Source organism: Myotis nattereri, assembly GCF_964212035.1.
Source record: "Myotis nattereri genome assembly, chromosome: X".
Taxonomy (NCBI): domain Eukaryota; kingdom Metazoa; phylum Chordata; class Mammalia; order Chiroptera; family Vespertilionidae; genus Myotis; species Myotis nattereri.
Window position 1 is genome coordinate 43,163,887 of NC_138078.1, and position 14,501 is coordinate 43,178,387.

General features: G+C 39.6%; 1 protein-coding gene across 7 annotated transcripts in view; it reads left to right on the forward strand.

Moving 5' to 3' along the window:
• Window positions 1-1,455: 1,455 nt before the first annotated feature.
• The window catches only part of HEPH (hephaestin), a gene marked incomplete at its 5' end in the record, with an annotated part of 131,667 nt that continues 118,621 nt past the window's right edge, over window positions 1,456-14,501 (forward strand). For 5 of the 7 annotated variants that reach the window (XM_081080804.1, XM_081080803.1, XM_081080805.1 and 2 more), the window contains 3 exons: window positions 9,250-9,416; window positions 11,187-11,431; window positions 13,581-13,793. In XM_081080804.1, coding sequence (XP_080936930.1) covers window positions 9,250-9,416; window positions 11,187-11,431; window positions 13,581-13,793 — 625 coding nt within the window. Of the gene's footprint in view, window positions 1,611-9,225; window positions 9,417-11,186; window positions 11,432-13,580; window positions 13,794-14,501 lie in introns of those variants that run through there. The other 2 variants (XM_081080801.1, XM_081080806.1) reach the window with 2 other exon arrangements.

Here is a 14,501-nt window from a genome sequence, read left to right on the forward strand (position 1 = left end):
TTTATGGGGAGAGAATGAAGTCCCATAAAGGCAAACTTACCTGTCCAGGATTACTCTGTTTGCTTTTTTAAAAAAATGTTTTTTATTGATTTTTAGAGAGGGGGGGAAGGAGAGGGAGAGAGAGGGAAACATCCATGAGAGAACCATCCATTGAGTGCCTCCTTCACACCCCCCTACTGGGGATTGAGGGGGATTGAGCCCACAATTCAGGCATGTGCCCTTACCAGTAATCAAACCAGTGACTTCTCGGTGCCTGGAACAATGCTCAACCACCTGAACCACACCAGCAAGGGCAGTCTGTTTTCTTTAGTAGCATAATTATAACTTAAAGCCAGGATTCTACAAACATTCTTCTGTTTCATCATGAATTAGTACAATGTATTTTCTAACAATGAGGAAAGAAAAATTTGTATTTCTTTTTTCTATTGAAAATTTTTAAAAAATGATAACTCATTTTAGGGCCCTTACTATGGGCCATTCACTGTGATAAGTAGTTCATATGAATACTTTTATTTCATTCCTCAAAACAGCCCTATGAAATAGGTACTATTGCTATCCCCATTTCACAGAGGCAAAACTGAGGTTTAGAAGGATTGAATGAATTCTCCAAGGTCACAGAAATAGAAAATGACAGAGTTGGTATTTCAATCTATGGTGTCTGGTTGTAGTTTTTATGCTCTTAATAATGTTTCATATTGTAAATGTCAATATTGCAAAACAGTCTACAATGGTGGTTTTCAAACTACCGCTTATGGGTTAAATCTGATCTGCTGCTTGTTTTTGTAAATTAACTCTTATTGGTACAGAGATATGCCCAACATGCTACACTGGCCTATTTTAGTAGTTATGGCAGAGACTGCATGTTCTGCAAATAAAATATTTACTAACTGGCCCTTTACTAAAATAGTTTACCAATCCCTGATCTATAGGTATCAAATTAAACTCTTTTTAGGTGACACTTGATGAAAGGCACCAGAAATATATTCAGGATTTTCAAAAGAGGAAGACACTGTGTGCCCACTCATGAATTGATGAATGAATAATACAAACTCTGAGACCTGGTCAAGTTGGCTTCCTGCAGCTTTTACTGTGTTGACTCAGTGTGTCTATATGACCTGCTTCTTGTTGTCTTTCATGAGTCAGAGCAGAGACCTTATCCTTTCCCCTCCCTATCATAAATGCCTTAGAACCTGGACTTGGATCCCAACTTAATGGATTTGGTCACCTCCTACCGCTTCTAGCTTCAAGGTCCACATCTGTGCCAAGTGGGGGAAGAGGCAGATAACCCCAACAACTGCTGTGTCCTGATTCAGCTTCCCTCAATCATTGAACATTTCTGAGAGATCCGGGGCTGGTGGTTTCTTCCTTCTCCATATCAATGCTTCTACTTGGTTTAGCCTGGGCTGCAGTTTGTGGGGCAGCTCCTAAGTGTCTAGGAACCTTTAACTACCTCCAATGGTTTATGACTCAGACTTTGCCCCACCAGCTCATTCTTTGAAAGTCCTCCTCCCTGGACCCTGCCCTTGACATTTTAAATCCAGAAAACAAAGATGTGTTGAGCCTGCCTAGAGGACAGTATCTGCTCTGAACCAAGATCTCCTCATCATAAAGTAAGGATACTAGGCGCTAGAACCGCCATTATACCTATCTCCTTTCCATATGTGGGTCTGGTGGGTAGATGCAGCTCTTTCAGAAGAGGCATGTAGTTCATTTTTTCTTTGTTTACTTTGTACTCATTCTTTCCTTATACTTTGTAACTTTAAAACCTCTTTCTCTTCCACTTTTAATATCAAGAATGTGTCTTCTTGTTGGAATGCTGAATATATAAATTTATAGATCTGTGAGGTTCTGTAGCTAGCTCAAGGCCCTCATACAGATAGAATGACTGAGGCTTGGAGAAGAGTCTGGGTTAAACCAACATAGCTGATTACTGCCAGAGCAAGCTGTGCTTGAACCTAAGTCACTTGCTATCAGAAACAAGGAAATGTTAGGGCCCGTTTTGCTATTTTTTTTTTTTAGTTTACTTTTGTTAAAATTTAATATTTCCAATTCTTCTGGATCTTTGTTTTTAGGATGCTGACCTATATTAATCCAGGCTATCTTCTAGTTGTATCCAGTCTCCTCTATGGAACCTGTTTTTAATACAGCCCTGGGGTTTCACCTTAGGAGCTTCTAGAAATGGCAGAAGCAGAGGTAATGCTCATAAAAATATCTAGCAGTGGCAGGCACTCAGTAATTGTGAAGTCACTTCCTTCATCTCAAAAAGGCTTTGTGTTTCTCCCCTAAGCAGCAGTGTGGTAGTGTGGTGGCTAAGAATCTAGACAGACCCAGTAAAATTCCCTCTTTTACTTCCTAATTGTATGAATCTGAACAAGTTACCTTCTCTCTTAGAGCCTATATTTTTTAGTTGTAAAGAGAATTAGTGTCCATTTCACAGGGTATCAGGATATTTAAATGAGAAAATGCATGTAAATTGGTTAACATAGGGCCTGGTATGTAGAGAGTTCTTTGTTTTATTGCCGGTCTTATATTTCTTTATTACTAAGCAACCATGGCCTCAGGGTAACAAGCAGGGTTAATAACTGCTTCACAGCAAGAAGAAAACAATTGGTGGTGTAAGAGGGCTCTTCTTAAACCAATAACAGTAACAAAGGATCCCATTTCATAAACGGAGCTATTGGAATCTGTGAGCTTTGGCCACACTGGCAGTGCATTCTCCTCCTCCTCTCAGCAAAGGCCAACTAGCAATCCACGATAACAGAAATGCAGCCCACCCCTTTGTCATTCCTCCTGAGATCCTAACCAGGATTTGGAAAACACCCGGATATGGTTAAAGAACCATCCCGGGTTTTGTACCAAACCAGTGGAACAAGACATTCCAGTAGTTTAGTTTCTGGAAAGGACAGTACCCATCTCTACCCCCGCCTCCATTCACCCCACCCCAGTAACACTAGCCAGATTGGAGCCCTGGACTTAATTTATGAGAAAGGCCCTGTAACCCAGGATACTGACTGAGCAGAGCTGGCAGATTCACGCTGGGGTCTGCAGTGCAGCATTACTAGGCTGCTGACATGAATATAAAAGGGTTTTCTCTAACAAAGGTAAGCTTTCTTTCCTCTCTTCAAGCCCTATCTCACCTTCCTTTCTTCATCAAAACATTTATTCATCTGAGTTTAGGGGAGTCCTGGGACACTGGGAGAGAAATTCAGTTGCTGAAAAGTTAGAGAAAGCCTGGCTGAGTGTGCATGGAAGTTAAAGTGAACAATAGGCTTCTTTTGTTCCTCCCTCCAAAAATGTACATATAGGACCACACTGGCTTGACTGTCTCAGAGACAATACTGGAGTTACAGAAAATAGTTAATTTTTCTGTTGAAATAATCCGCTGATCTCCCAATTTACAGGTTGAGGGGTTTGTTGAAGTGATGTATCTGAGGACTATATAAATAAGAGGTTCAAACACTTAAAAACATCCATTTGGTTTCATAGTTTTAGATCCAAATTCATATAGAGTAAGCAAATAAATGATAGGTGAACTAAGCTGTTAGCTTAAAATCTAAATTGTTTCGCACACTTAGGGTCTAATTAGCAGAAATATTTTTGAAAACATAGGTTCAAATTCTGGCTTTGTCAGCAACTGGCTGCTTGACTTTGAGTAAACCCCTTTACCACCCTGGCCACAGTTTTCTGTATGTCACATTAAGGGGTTGAAAAAAATATAGTTTCTAAAGGTCTTTAAGGACATATGAATCTATGATGCTTTCAATTTTTTACTGAACATCTATTGCATTCAACCCCTTGCTTGGGTTTCAAATATCTAATTTTTGAGCCTCAAAAATATTATGAGATAAATATCATCCCATTTTTTATTTTTAAAAAAAGTGAGACTCAAATAGATGAAAGTGACTTTTTCAGAGGTCACATAGCTATTACAGGCAAGAGATAGAATTTGAACTCAGGTCTTCTGATTTCAAATTAGTATGCTTTCTATGATACCACAACTGAAGTCTATGGAAATAAAACAGCCTCATTAATACAAGTGGAAAATATGTAGTGAAGTCATATTGTCCCAGGAATGATATGGTTGTAATATGCTGAACATGATTCCTAGGCTGGAGGGTCAGAAGTGTTAGGTTCCAGTACTAGCTTCCAGGATTTCAGGTGAGTCCCTTCCTTTCTAGGTCTCAATTTCATCACTTCTTACATGATAGGATGTAGTGATACTGATTAAAGAATAACATAATTTTTACTTGTATTATCTGGAACCATGTGGGGCTTTTAACACTCTAATTTCCCTCCTAGTAAAGAAAGGCGTATAACCAGCAAAGGTGAGAAACTCCCCAGTTGGAACGTATTTTGAGTCACAAGGTGAAGAAAGAGCCAAAAAGCACTAAGAAAGCAGAGGACCAAAATGGATGGAGGGTTTTATTATGTTGAGATTAGAGACAGGACCCAAAAGATAGCTTAGCATTCCAGTGTTCAGTTGAGTGATTCTTTGTTTAGTATGAGCCTGTCCATCTCAGTCTAACCCAACTCAGAAAGGGAGATGAAAGGAGAGAAAAGAGCATTATCACATTAAAGGGATAACTTGCAAATTATAGGGAAAACAGTGATGCAAATTGTCATGGATGATGGTGACCAGGTCCAGGTGATGTTTGAATGACAGGAAGGTAAGGTAAAGGTAGGGGAGGCTTGAATTGTTGTTAGCTTACCTTCTCCCAGGGCTAATCTCCTAATCTCATGTATATTAACTATACTATGTCTAATTCCAAGTAAAGTGGACCTTCCTTCATTTCTCTCTCTCTCTCTCTCTCTCTCTCTCTCTCTCTCTCTCTCTCTCTCTCTCCCCCATCCTTTCCTCCCTACATCTCCCTCTTTCTTCTGCCCTCTCTGTTTTTACTTTGTCATAGGATTCTCGCTTATTTTACCTATTTCATTTGTCCTTTTACCTTTCCTTTTTATTTTTTGTCCTCAGTCTTGCCTTTCTCTAAGACTTCCTCTTGTGGGCTCAGCTGAGAGAAACTAGCCCTGCCCAAGTGAAAAATTTACACAGGACTTTCTCATCCTTCTTTTCATTTGATGTTCATAATAAACTACTGAGGAGACCAAAGCAGAGATTATTTTTAGTAACAAAATGAGGAAACTAAGGCTCAGGAAATTAGGTGAGTTGCTCAATGCCATACAACTGATAAATGATGCATCCAGAATTAGAATCTATTTTTCTAAGATCTGAAAACTTTCAATCTTATCATGAGATATATAAATGATTACAAAATAATTTTATATTTTTTTCTCTTTCTTCTGTTTTGATAATATATGATAAAATCAAAATTTAAAAACAGCAACAACAAATACAGTTTGGGAATAAAAAAGCCAGTGACTAGAAAGGAAGAAAGCTAATATTTACCAAGTGTCTCCTCATATTTATCAGGTGCCTATTAAGTCTCCCTTTCAAACACAACTGAAAACAGTACTCCAAATTAAGTTAATATGACTCAAAAGTTCTGTTTCCTTTCATTATATCATATTTCTTCCGAAGAAACTAATCTCAGCCATATATATGTGCCTGTATGCTTAGTATGTATTAATGTGTATGAGAAATTTTGAGTGTGTATGTGTTGTGGCTATCCATAAAATGTTAAAGTTTTGGCATGCTAGTAAATTTCATTTCTAAACCTATTTCCTCATCTGTAATAATAATAACCACTAATACGTTTTGATCAATTACTTGTACACTTGACCACATGTTTGTGTTCTATGCACCTACAGATCTTAATACATTTAATCCTCACACTACTTGAGGTATAACTAATAGTACTAATTTTATTTCAAAAATTAAAATACTATGACTAGAGAAGTGAAGCAGTTTATCAAGTCACAGAACTAGGAAAAATGGAGTCAAGATTTATTTAAGTAGTCTGATCCCAAAGCCTGTACCCTAGATGCCAAATGGGGAATACAATCCTTATCTCTCAAAAATTTTGGAATTAAATAAGATGGAAGATATGAAAAGCATACTGTAAAGTGGAATGTAGTAGACAAATGCTAGGTAGCACTTTTTTCCAGGTTCTATTGTCTAGCTCGTTTTGTCATTAGTCACCACCTTTGATTGCTTATTCATTGTATGCTGAAGATATGTACCAGTCTCTTCTGGGAATATTTTCAAGTTTACCATGTGTATCTCCAATTGTGAAATTCTTACCTGGGATAGATTTCTACTTAGGTAAGCAAGTTTAAGGTACAACAGCCTTGCTGGCATGTCCCTGAGAAAGAAATTTGAAGGAGGTCCATGTTGTATTCAGACTTACATTCAACCAAGGATATTCCCTTCATATTGAAGGTTCCAAGGCATGGCTATTTGCTTGACCATATGTGGTACTATAAGTAAGTGCATGTGAACCTGTGTTTCATTAGTGAGTGAGAGTACTGACAAAGTATGAGAACTAGAAAGACTCTTGGAAAACGCTTTATATAAAATATTTTTGTGGTTCCACGGTTTTGCATTTCATTATGTTCTCAAACATCCATGACCCCAAAAAGGTAAGAACTATATTGTCTATTATTTTATATATAGGGAAACTGAGACTCACCAAGACAAAATAATATCCCTAAAGTTACTCTGTGAACCAGTGGCAAACTTGAACCAGAACCAATTGGTGGGAAAATGCATGTTTGTGTCACTGTATGTCACTTTAGAAGTACTTGTTTATGGTACATCTACAAGGCCCCCATAACCATGTCTTCTCAGAAATGACATCCACCCTCAAGAAGTTTATAGTTCAATCTTGAAAATATAGTTCATGTGGCAGAAAGGTAAAAATAATACAAAGTATGACTTAATGAAATTAGGTATTATACAGAATAAGTATTCCTTTGGAAGACAATGGTATGAAAAGGCTAGAGGGGACCTTCTGGGGCAGTTAAGATTTAAGTTAGCCCTTAGGGAAAAAATGTAGACTGTAGTATATGTGGGAGACAGTAGCCATGATGGAGGAGGAAGACATGAGCAGTTACTGTCTGTTATGTTCTAAACATAACATATGTTGTGTCCCTTTCATATATGTTTTCTAATGTATTACTTCAAGAATGATATTATTATCCAGAAAACAGGTTCAGAATAGTTAAGTATTACCCAAGTCTACACAAGTGGTCAGTGTAACATCCAGGTTTTGAAAATAGTAACCCAAGAACGGGTTCTCCCCTATATCAAGGCTTTCTGCCAAATGTCATGTGGAAATTGAAGATTTAACACTTGCACCACTACTGTGTGTAAAGGGGCCTGTAATTTTGTAGGAAATTCCATAGTTTTGTTTATTGATTAAGGTCAATATCTAGGCCTAGCCAAGGTAAATACCTGAGGATTTCCTATTTATATGTAAATCTGTGAATATCTTTGATTTTTAATTTTTAATGAATTTTCCCAATTTCATGTGCTGAAAATGAGGATTTAGTGAAATAATTTATATAAACCATTGAACATGGTGTTTAGTATGTAGTAATCTCTTAATAAATGGTAACTACCATCATTATTATCATCATTATGAATGATATTGATTAAATATATCTTTGCCTATATGAGTATGTGTCTGTTTCTAGAAGTGATCACAACTACATGTGATTGAATTTTTAAGGTTATATAGGGTTTCTCCCGATACCTTTATAGTTATGGACATACACATGTTCTCAGTGTATATTCATGTGATTGTGCAAGTATGTTTTGTGGAAGGTAGTATGGTATGGTGATTAAGAACATAGACACTAGAGCCATACTTCCTGGACTCACAATCCAACTCTACTGATTGTTAACTAGGTGACCTTGGGCATATTACTTTACACTTCTGTTCTGCAGTTTTTCCTTCTGCAATATGTGGATTACAATTACATCTTTTTCATAGTATGGCTGTAAAGATTAAATGATTTAATCTATGTAAAATATTTATAAAAGTGTCTGGCATGCTATGCATGCACAATAAATATTTTTTTATTATTGTTATTATTCTGAAAATGCAAAAGGCTCTGTGTGACAGTGTATTTCTATATGTGGATGCAAGTGTGTACAGCTCTGCATTTAGATAAGGTTGAATGTGCCTACGTGTATGCAAGTTTATGTATATGTATATGTGTATTTATGTTATGTTGTCTGTGTTTCTAAGTTTGACTGTAGCCCCAAGAAGTCTAACCTCCTGGCTGGTGTACTGGAATGAGAGGCTGGAGGCTTAATTCTGACTCTGATTCATGATTGGACACATGAAATGAGTTTGTGCATAGCAGAGAACCAGCAGAGGGCATTTTGATAAGCTAATATTTCCCTTACATATTCTCATTTGTTTTATTTTTTACTTTTTGCCATTCACATGCAGTAAAGCACATGAATGCTAAGTTCATAGCTCTATATACTTTCACAAACTGAACACACTCATGTAACCAGTATGTAGATCAAGAAACAGAACATTACTTAAAAGCATTCCTCATCTTCCCAGTCACTGATCCCTACCTCAAGGGCAAACACTATGTTGGTTTCTAGCACCATACATTAATTTTGCTGGATTTTGTACTTTATATAAATGAAATAATAGAGTAAGTATTCTTTGTCTGATTTATTTCTGCAACATTATGCTCATGAGAGGCATCTACATTTTCAAGTGTTATTGTAGTTTGTTCATATCATTGTTATGTAAAATTCCATTGTATAAATAAAATACAATTTACTCATCCATTCTAGTGTTCATAGACATTTTGGTTGTTTCCATCTTGGGTCTATTAATTTTCTAGTAAATGTGTTTGATGAATTATTTGTTTTTAAAATACAATTCATAGGGGATAGAAGGTGGCAGCAATGAAAACAAAGACATAGGGAGAATTACTGACTTGATTCAGGTACTGAGTGAGTCAGTGGCACAATCAGGCTTTTGGTGCCTGTTTCCTCATTCTTGTGCCAGAATAATTCTTACTTCTGCACAGCTGAAGGCACTAGATCCAGATTTCTCTTCTGAAGGAAGTGATGCATAATTATCCATATAAGTGACTGTTTAACTTTGCCCTCCAAAGTCCAATGTGTAGAGATCATTGAATACTTGTTGAACTGAAAGTAATCAGATAAGGTATAGGTTCTGGGGAATTCATTCTTGCTTTCTCAGTCACTCCATCTGACTCTTGCCTCTTTAGTTTTCCAGACACATGCAAAGCCCCTTTGTTCTCTTTCTTTCATACCAGCAGCTATTCATTTGCCTGTTTCCCAGAGTAATGTGGGCCATGGAGCCAGGCCATCTCCTCTGGGCTCTGCTGTTCATGCAACCCTTGTGGCCCCAACTGACTGATGGGGCTACTCGAGTCTACTACCTGGGCATCCAGGACGTGGAGTGGAACTATGCTCCCAAAGGAAGAAACGTCATCACGAACCAGCCTCTGGACAGTGACACGTAGGTTTAATCTCTTGTGAAATTAGAGCTGGAGTCGGGGGGAGCACCCTTGAGGTCAGAAGGTAACCTCTTGAAGACCTTTTCCTAGGTGTGGTAGCAGCAGCTCCTGATATCTTTGAACCATACACCTAGTGGCATGTTTGCTGAGAATAGGCTAGTTGACTCAAGAGCCAGCATTGTATATGGAGTCTGCTTTTTCACACTGAGGTGCCTCAGCATTTTAGGGTCCTAATGGTAATTCCATATTCCCTTGATGTTAAGATGATATCCACAATGCTGTTTTAATAACAGTTGTTAAGCTTTAAAAAAAAGAAACATGAAATATACACAGTGTTTGTAAGATGTGTATGTGGAACTAATCTCCCATATTTCAATAGAACTGTACTAATTTCAGATATGTAAAAATGATAAAAAAAATAAGGTAAGTATTAGAATCAAAGAAAGATCAGTAATAGCATCACTTACATAGGGTCATACTAGAAATTTACATACTTAGTGTCATCTAATTCTTACAAAAGCTCTAGGAGGTGAATCTGAATATCCTCATCTTTTAGACAAGAAAGCTGAGGGTCAGGGATATCAAGTAAGTTGCTCAAGTCCCACAGCTAGTAAATGGAAGACCTAGGATTTTAACCTGGGTAATGTAGGTGCAAAAAATTATATTCTTCTCACCATTTTGTCTCTCACAGGTAGCACAGGATTAGCCTTTCTTGATCTTAGAGACTTCCAAAGTTAGCTGTAACACCTCAGAGCTCTCTGGGAAGCATTAGAGTAAGAAAAACAGCTGTCTTTTATGACAAACCATCTTTTTATCAATCTAATTTTGAAGTCACAGTCTTTGTTTTAAAATTATCCTTGAGGGATAAACCTTGTTATTGCCCATCTCCAATAGTTTGAAGTAGTAGTTAATATCTATTAAGCTTTTACTATTTCCCAAGCACTGTCTTAAGCTCTTTATGTATATTAATTATTTTAGTCACCAACAACCCTGTCCAAGATTGGTACTGTGATTATTTCCATTTTACAGATGGGGAAATTGTACACAGAGAAGTTAAGTAACTTGGTCAAAGTCCACAGATTTGGAAGTGGCAATATCGGCATTTAATTGAACCATCCCAGTTCCAGAGTTTAAGCACTTAACCACTACTTTATAAAACCTCTCATACATGGCAGGGCAATGCTAAATCAAGCAACAGAGGTAGGGAGTTGATCACTTAAAAATAACCAATCCTTGATTTCTTCCTTATTACTATACTAGAGGCCCAGTGTATGAATTCGTGCACTGGTGGAGTCTGGCCAGCTGGCCCCAATTGGGGCTGATCGGGCCGGGACAGCTGGGGGGAGGGGCTGCGGGCAGTTGGCCAGCCGGCCCTGGCCCTAATCGAGGTGGAGTGGGGGGATCGGGGGGCCTGGCTTGGGGGAGGGACTATGGGTGGTTGGCCACCAGCCCCACCCCCTGGTTGAACTCCCAGTCAAGGGGACAATTTGCATATTAGCCTTTTATTATATAGGATATTAGATTAAAACATGTGAAATTGCCTTTTTTAACATAAAAGTGTTCAAATATCAGGAATTTGATCTGTTTTCATTTAATACTTCCCATTGTCAAACAATTAAACTAACTTAAAGCTTTTATGTTTTGATTAGTACTTCCCATTTCCTCTTGTTTTGCCTTAGACAAATATGGACACTTTTTTGTTAGCCTCCTCTGGAAAATAACCCTCCAGAGGTTTGAAAATTGTGGCAAAATTATGACTCTTTTTTCCCCAGAGTAGCTTCCAGCTTCCTAAAGTCTGACAAGAACCGGATAGGGAGCAGCTACAAGAAGACCATCTACAAAGAATACAGTGACAGCTCATATATGCATGAAATGGCCCAGCCTACCTGGATGGGTTTCCTGGGGCCAGTGCTGCAGGCTGAGGTGGGAGATGTCATCCGTATCCACCTGAAGAATTTTGCCACTCGTCCCTATACCATCCACCCCCATGGTGTTTTCTATGAGAAGGATTCAGAAGGTAAACCAGCCCACCCTTTCTTTCTCCTGCCCATAACTATCACTTTTCCTTCTCTGCTATATGAAAGAGAGGAGTTGGAAACAAGGACAGTCTTTTCTCCTTTATTGATCTGAGGAAGCAGGGACTCTTCTCAGAGTAAACATAAGTGGGTACTCTTATCAGTTCTGCTATTCATATGTGTGACTTTGGGCAAGTCATTGTTCCTCTCTTGGCCTTGGATTCTTTAAACTGATGGTTGCCAGATGGCAGGGTGTTTGGGGGAAGTGGGTGGAAAGATTGAAGGGATTAAGAAGTACAAATTTGAAGTTTCAAAATAGTCACAAGGATGTAAAGCACAGTATAGGAAATATAGTCAATAATCTTATACTAATAAAAGACAAACATGCAAATTGACTGTACTTTTGCTATGCCTTAAGCCACCACCACCATCCAATCAGAACGACTATATGCAAATTAACCCAGCCACGGAGCTGGAGCGAGCAGGAGGCTTGCTTGCTCCAGTGATGGAGGAAGCCAAGCTTCCCCGCCTGCCGTGGCCCAGCTCTAAGCTCCATTGAAAGCAACAAAGTTTCAATTATAGAAGGTAAATAAACCCCAGAAACCTGCTTTCAGCCAGCCGTGGCCACGGAGCTGGAGCGAGCAGGAGTGGGTTGCCCCTGGCGATGGAGGAAGCCAAGCTTTCCGCAGGCCTCTGCTAAAGGCAACAAAGTTTCAATTATAGAAGGTAAATAAATCCCAGAATAAAAAGAAAAAAAAGAAAAAAAGGAGAGGCTGGGAGCTTACGTCGCCAGGGTGATTGGCCAGCCTGAAAACGGCCCTCAGCCCCTCACCCAGGCTGGCCAAACCTTCATGGGGTGAGGGTCCCCACTGAGGTGGACATCCTCCGAGGGGTCCCACACTGCAGGAGGGCATCAGCTGGGCTGAGGACAAATTTTTGTGCACCCAGCCTCTAGTATTATAATAACTGTATGGTGTCCGGTGGGTACTGGAAATATCACGGGGGGAATCACTATGTAAGTTATATAAATGTCTAACCACTATATTGTACACTTGAAACTAACATATCATTGAATGTCAACTGTAATAGAAAATTTTTTAATGTAAAAATCTGCCTTTTATCAGGAAGAATTACTTAAATGACATTCCATAAAATATTTGTGCTTTGAAAAGAGAAGAGTGTGGTCTGAATATAAGGGAGCGTTATTCTAAGGTCACAGTCTTCCAAAAGGCCATTTTTCCCCCTTAAGAGTTAGTTCAGCTCTAGATGGTTTGCATCAGTGGATAGAGCATCTGCCAATGGACTGAAGGCTCCTGGGTTCACTTCCGGTCAAGGGCACATACCTCAGTTGCAGGCTCTATTCCCTGAACATGCTGGAGGCAACCAATCAATGTGTCTCTTTCAACTCTCTCTCTCTCTCTCTCTCTCTCTCTCTCTCTCTCTCTCTCTCCCTCTCTCTCTCCCTCCCTCCCTCCCTTCCTTCCTCCCTTCTACCCTCTCTCTAAAAATCAATGGGAAAATATCATTGGGTGAGGATTAACAGCAAAAAAAAAGAGTTAGTTCAGTTTACTTATTTGTATCTCTCACTATCCCAGGCCCAGTGGCCTATAATACAGACACAAAAGTAACTGAGGAGAATAGAGAGAGAAGTCAGAAGCTCCTGACTTAGCCACTAATTCTCTCTGTATGACCATTGGCCAGTTACTTTTCCTCAGTTTTCTCTTCCATAAAATGGGGAAGTGGGCCAACTGATCATTAAGTTGCCTTTAAAATGAAATTCTGTGATTGTTTTCTAAAGTGAGTGCTTGAAGGGAAGGAATTCTGTCTCCTCCCATGCCTCCATGCCCCTGGCTTTGCACTAGGGTACTACTAGACCAGGCTGTGGAGCAGTTTTTGTAGCCGTAGCTCTTTCCCCAGAGACTGCCACATCTCCACCCTTTGTTGATGTGAGACTTGGGGTTCTTTGGCTACATATCACCTGAATCTGTGCCCTCCTCAGGTTTTGAGGAACACTGTGCTGGACCTTAGAACTTTACCTTTTCCACAAGACTGGACCTAGATGTCTCATATGTCAGCCTTCTCTTCACTTCTAAATCTTCTAGGCTCTGTCTCACTCACCCTGGGACTGAGATGTGCAATTTCATTTTCTAGGCTCCCTATACCCAGATGGCTCCTCTGGTCAGCTGAAAGCTGATGACTCTGTTCCCCCGGGAGGCAGCCATATCTACAACTGGACCATTCCAGAAAGCCATGCACCCACTGATGCTGACCCAGCATGCCTCACCTGGATCTACCATTCTCACGTAGATGCTCCACGAGATATTGCAACTGGCCTCATTGGACCCCTTATCACTTGTAAAAGAGGTACAGGCCCCAAGAGTGAGCTATGAGATGCAATTTGGGATATCTATAGAAAACAGTGATATTGTTGAACTACCTATATATTAAGCAGCAGCCTGAGGAGTGATAATTCAGAACCAATGTTTATCAGCAGGAATAAACAATGGAAAACTCCCTTTTCACTATTTTTTTTTCTATTTTATTACCTTAGTTTTCCTAACAAAAAAAAACCCTTTTCTACTTAAAAAAATTTTTTTTCTAATCACTTAAAAAACTTGAATTAGTAATTATGGGAGTCAGGTCATCCTAGCAAATAAAGAGGGAATGTGCTAATTGACCCTTACACTGTCGCAAAGATGGCAGTGACCACAGCCAATAAGGAGGGGATATGTTAATTGACTGTCCCACCCTCAAGCATGGCAGTGCCCACAGCCAATAAGGAGGGAATATGCTAATTGGCTGCCACACCCTCAAATATGGCAGCACCCACAGCCACAAGATGGCAGCGCCCAGTCCCCTCAGCCCCGCTGGGGCAGCAGGCACTCTGTGTGCCTGCCTCTGGAGAACACCAGTCCCCTCAGCCTCCTAGCCTCCCAGGGCCAGCCCGAGGTGCAGGCAAGCCTTGATTGCGGCTTCCCAGCCATCCAGGGCTGCCCAAGGCTCAGGTAACCAGGGCCAGCTGAGGCTTGCACTGACAGCAGTGGCAGCAGCAGATATATGATGGGGCATTAC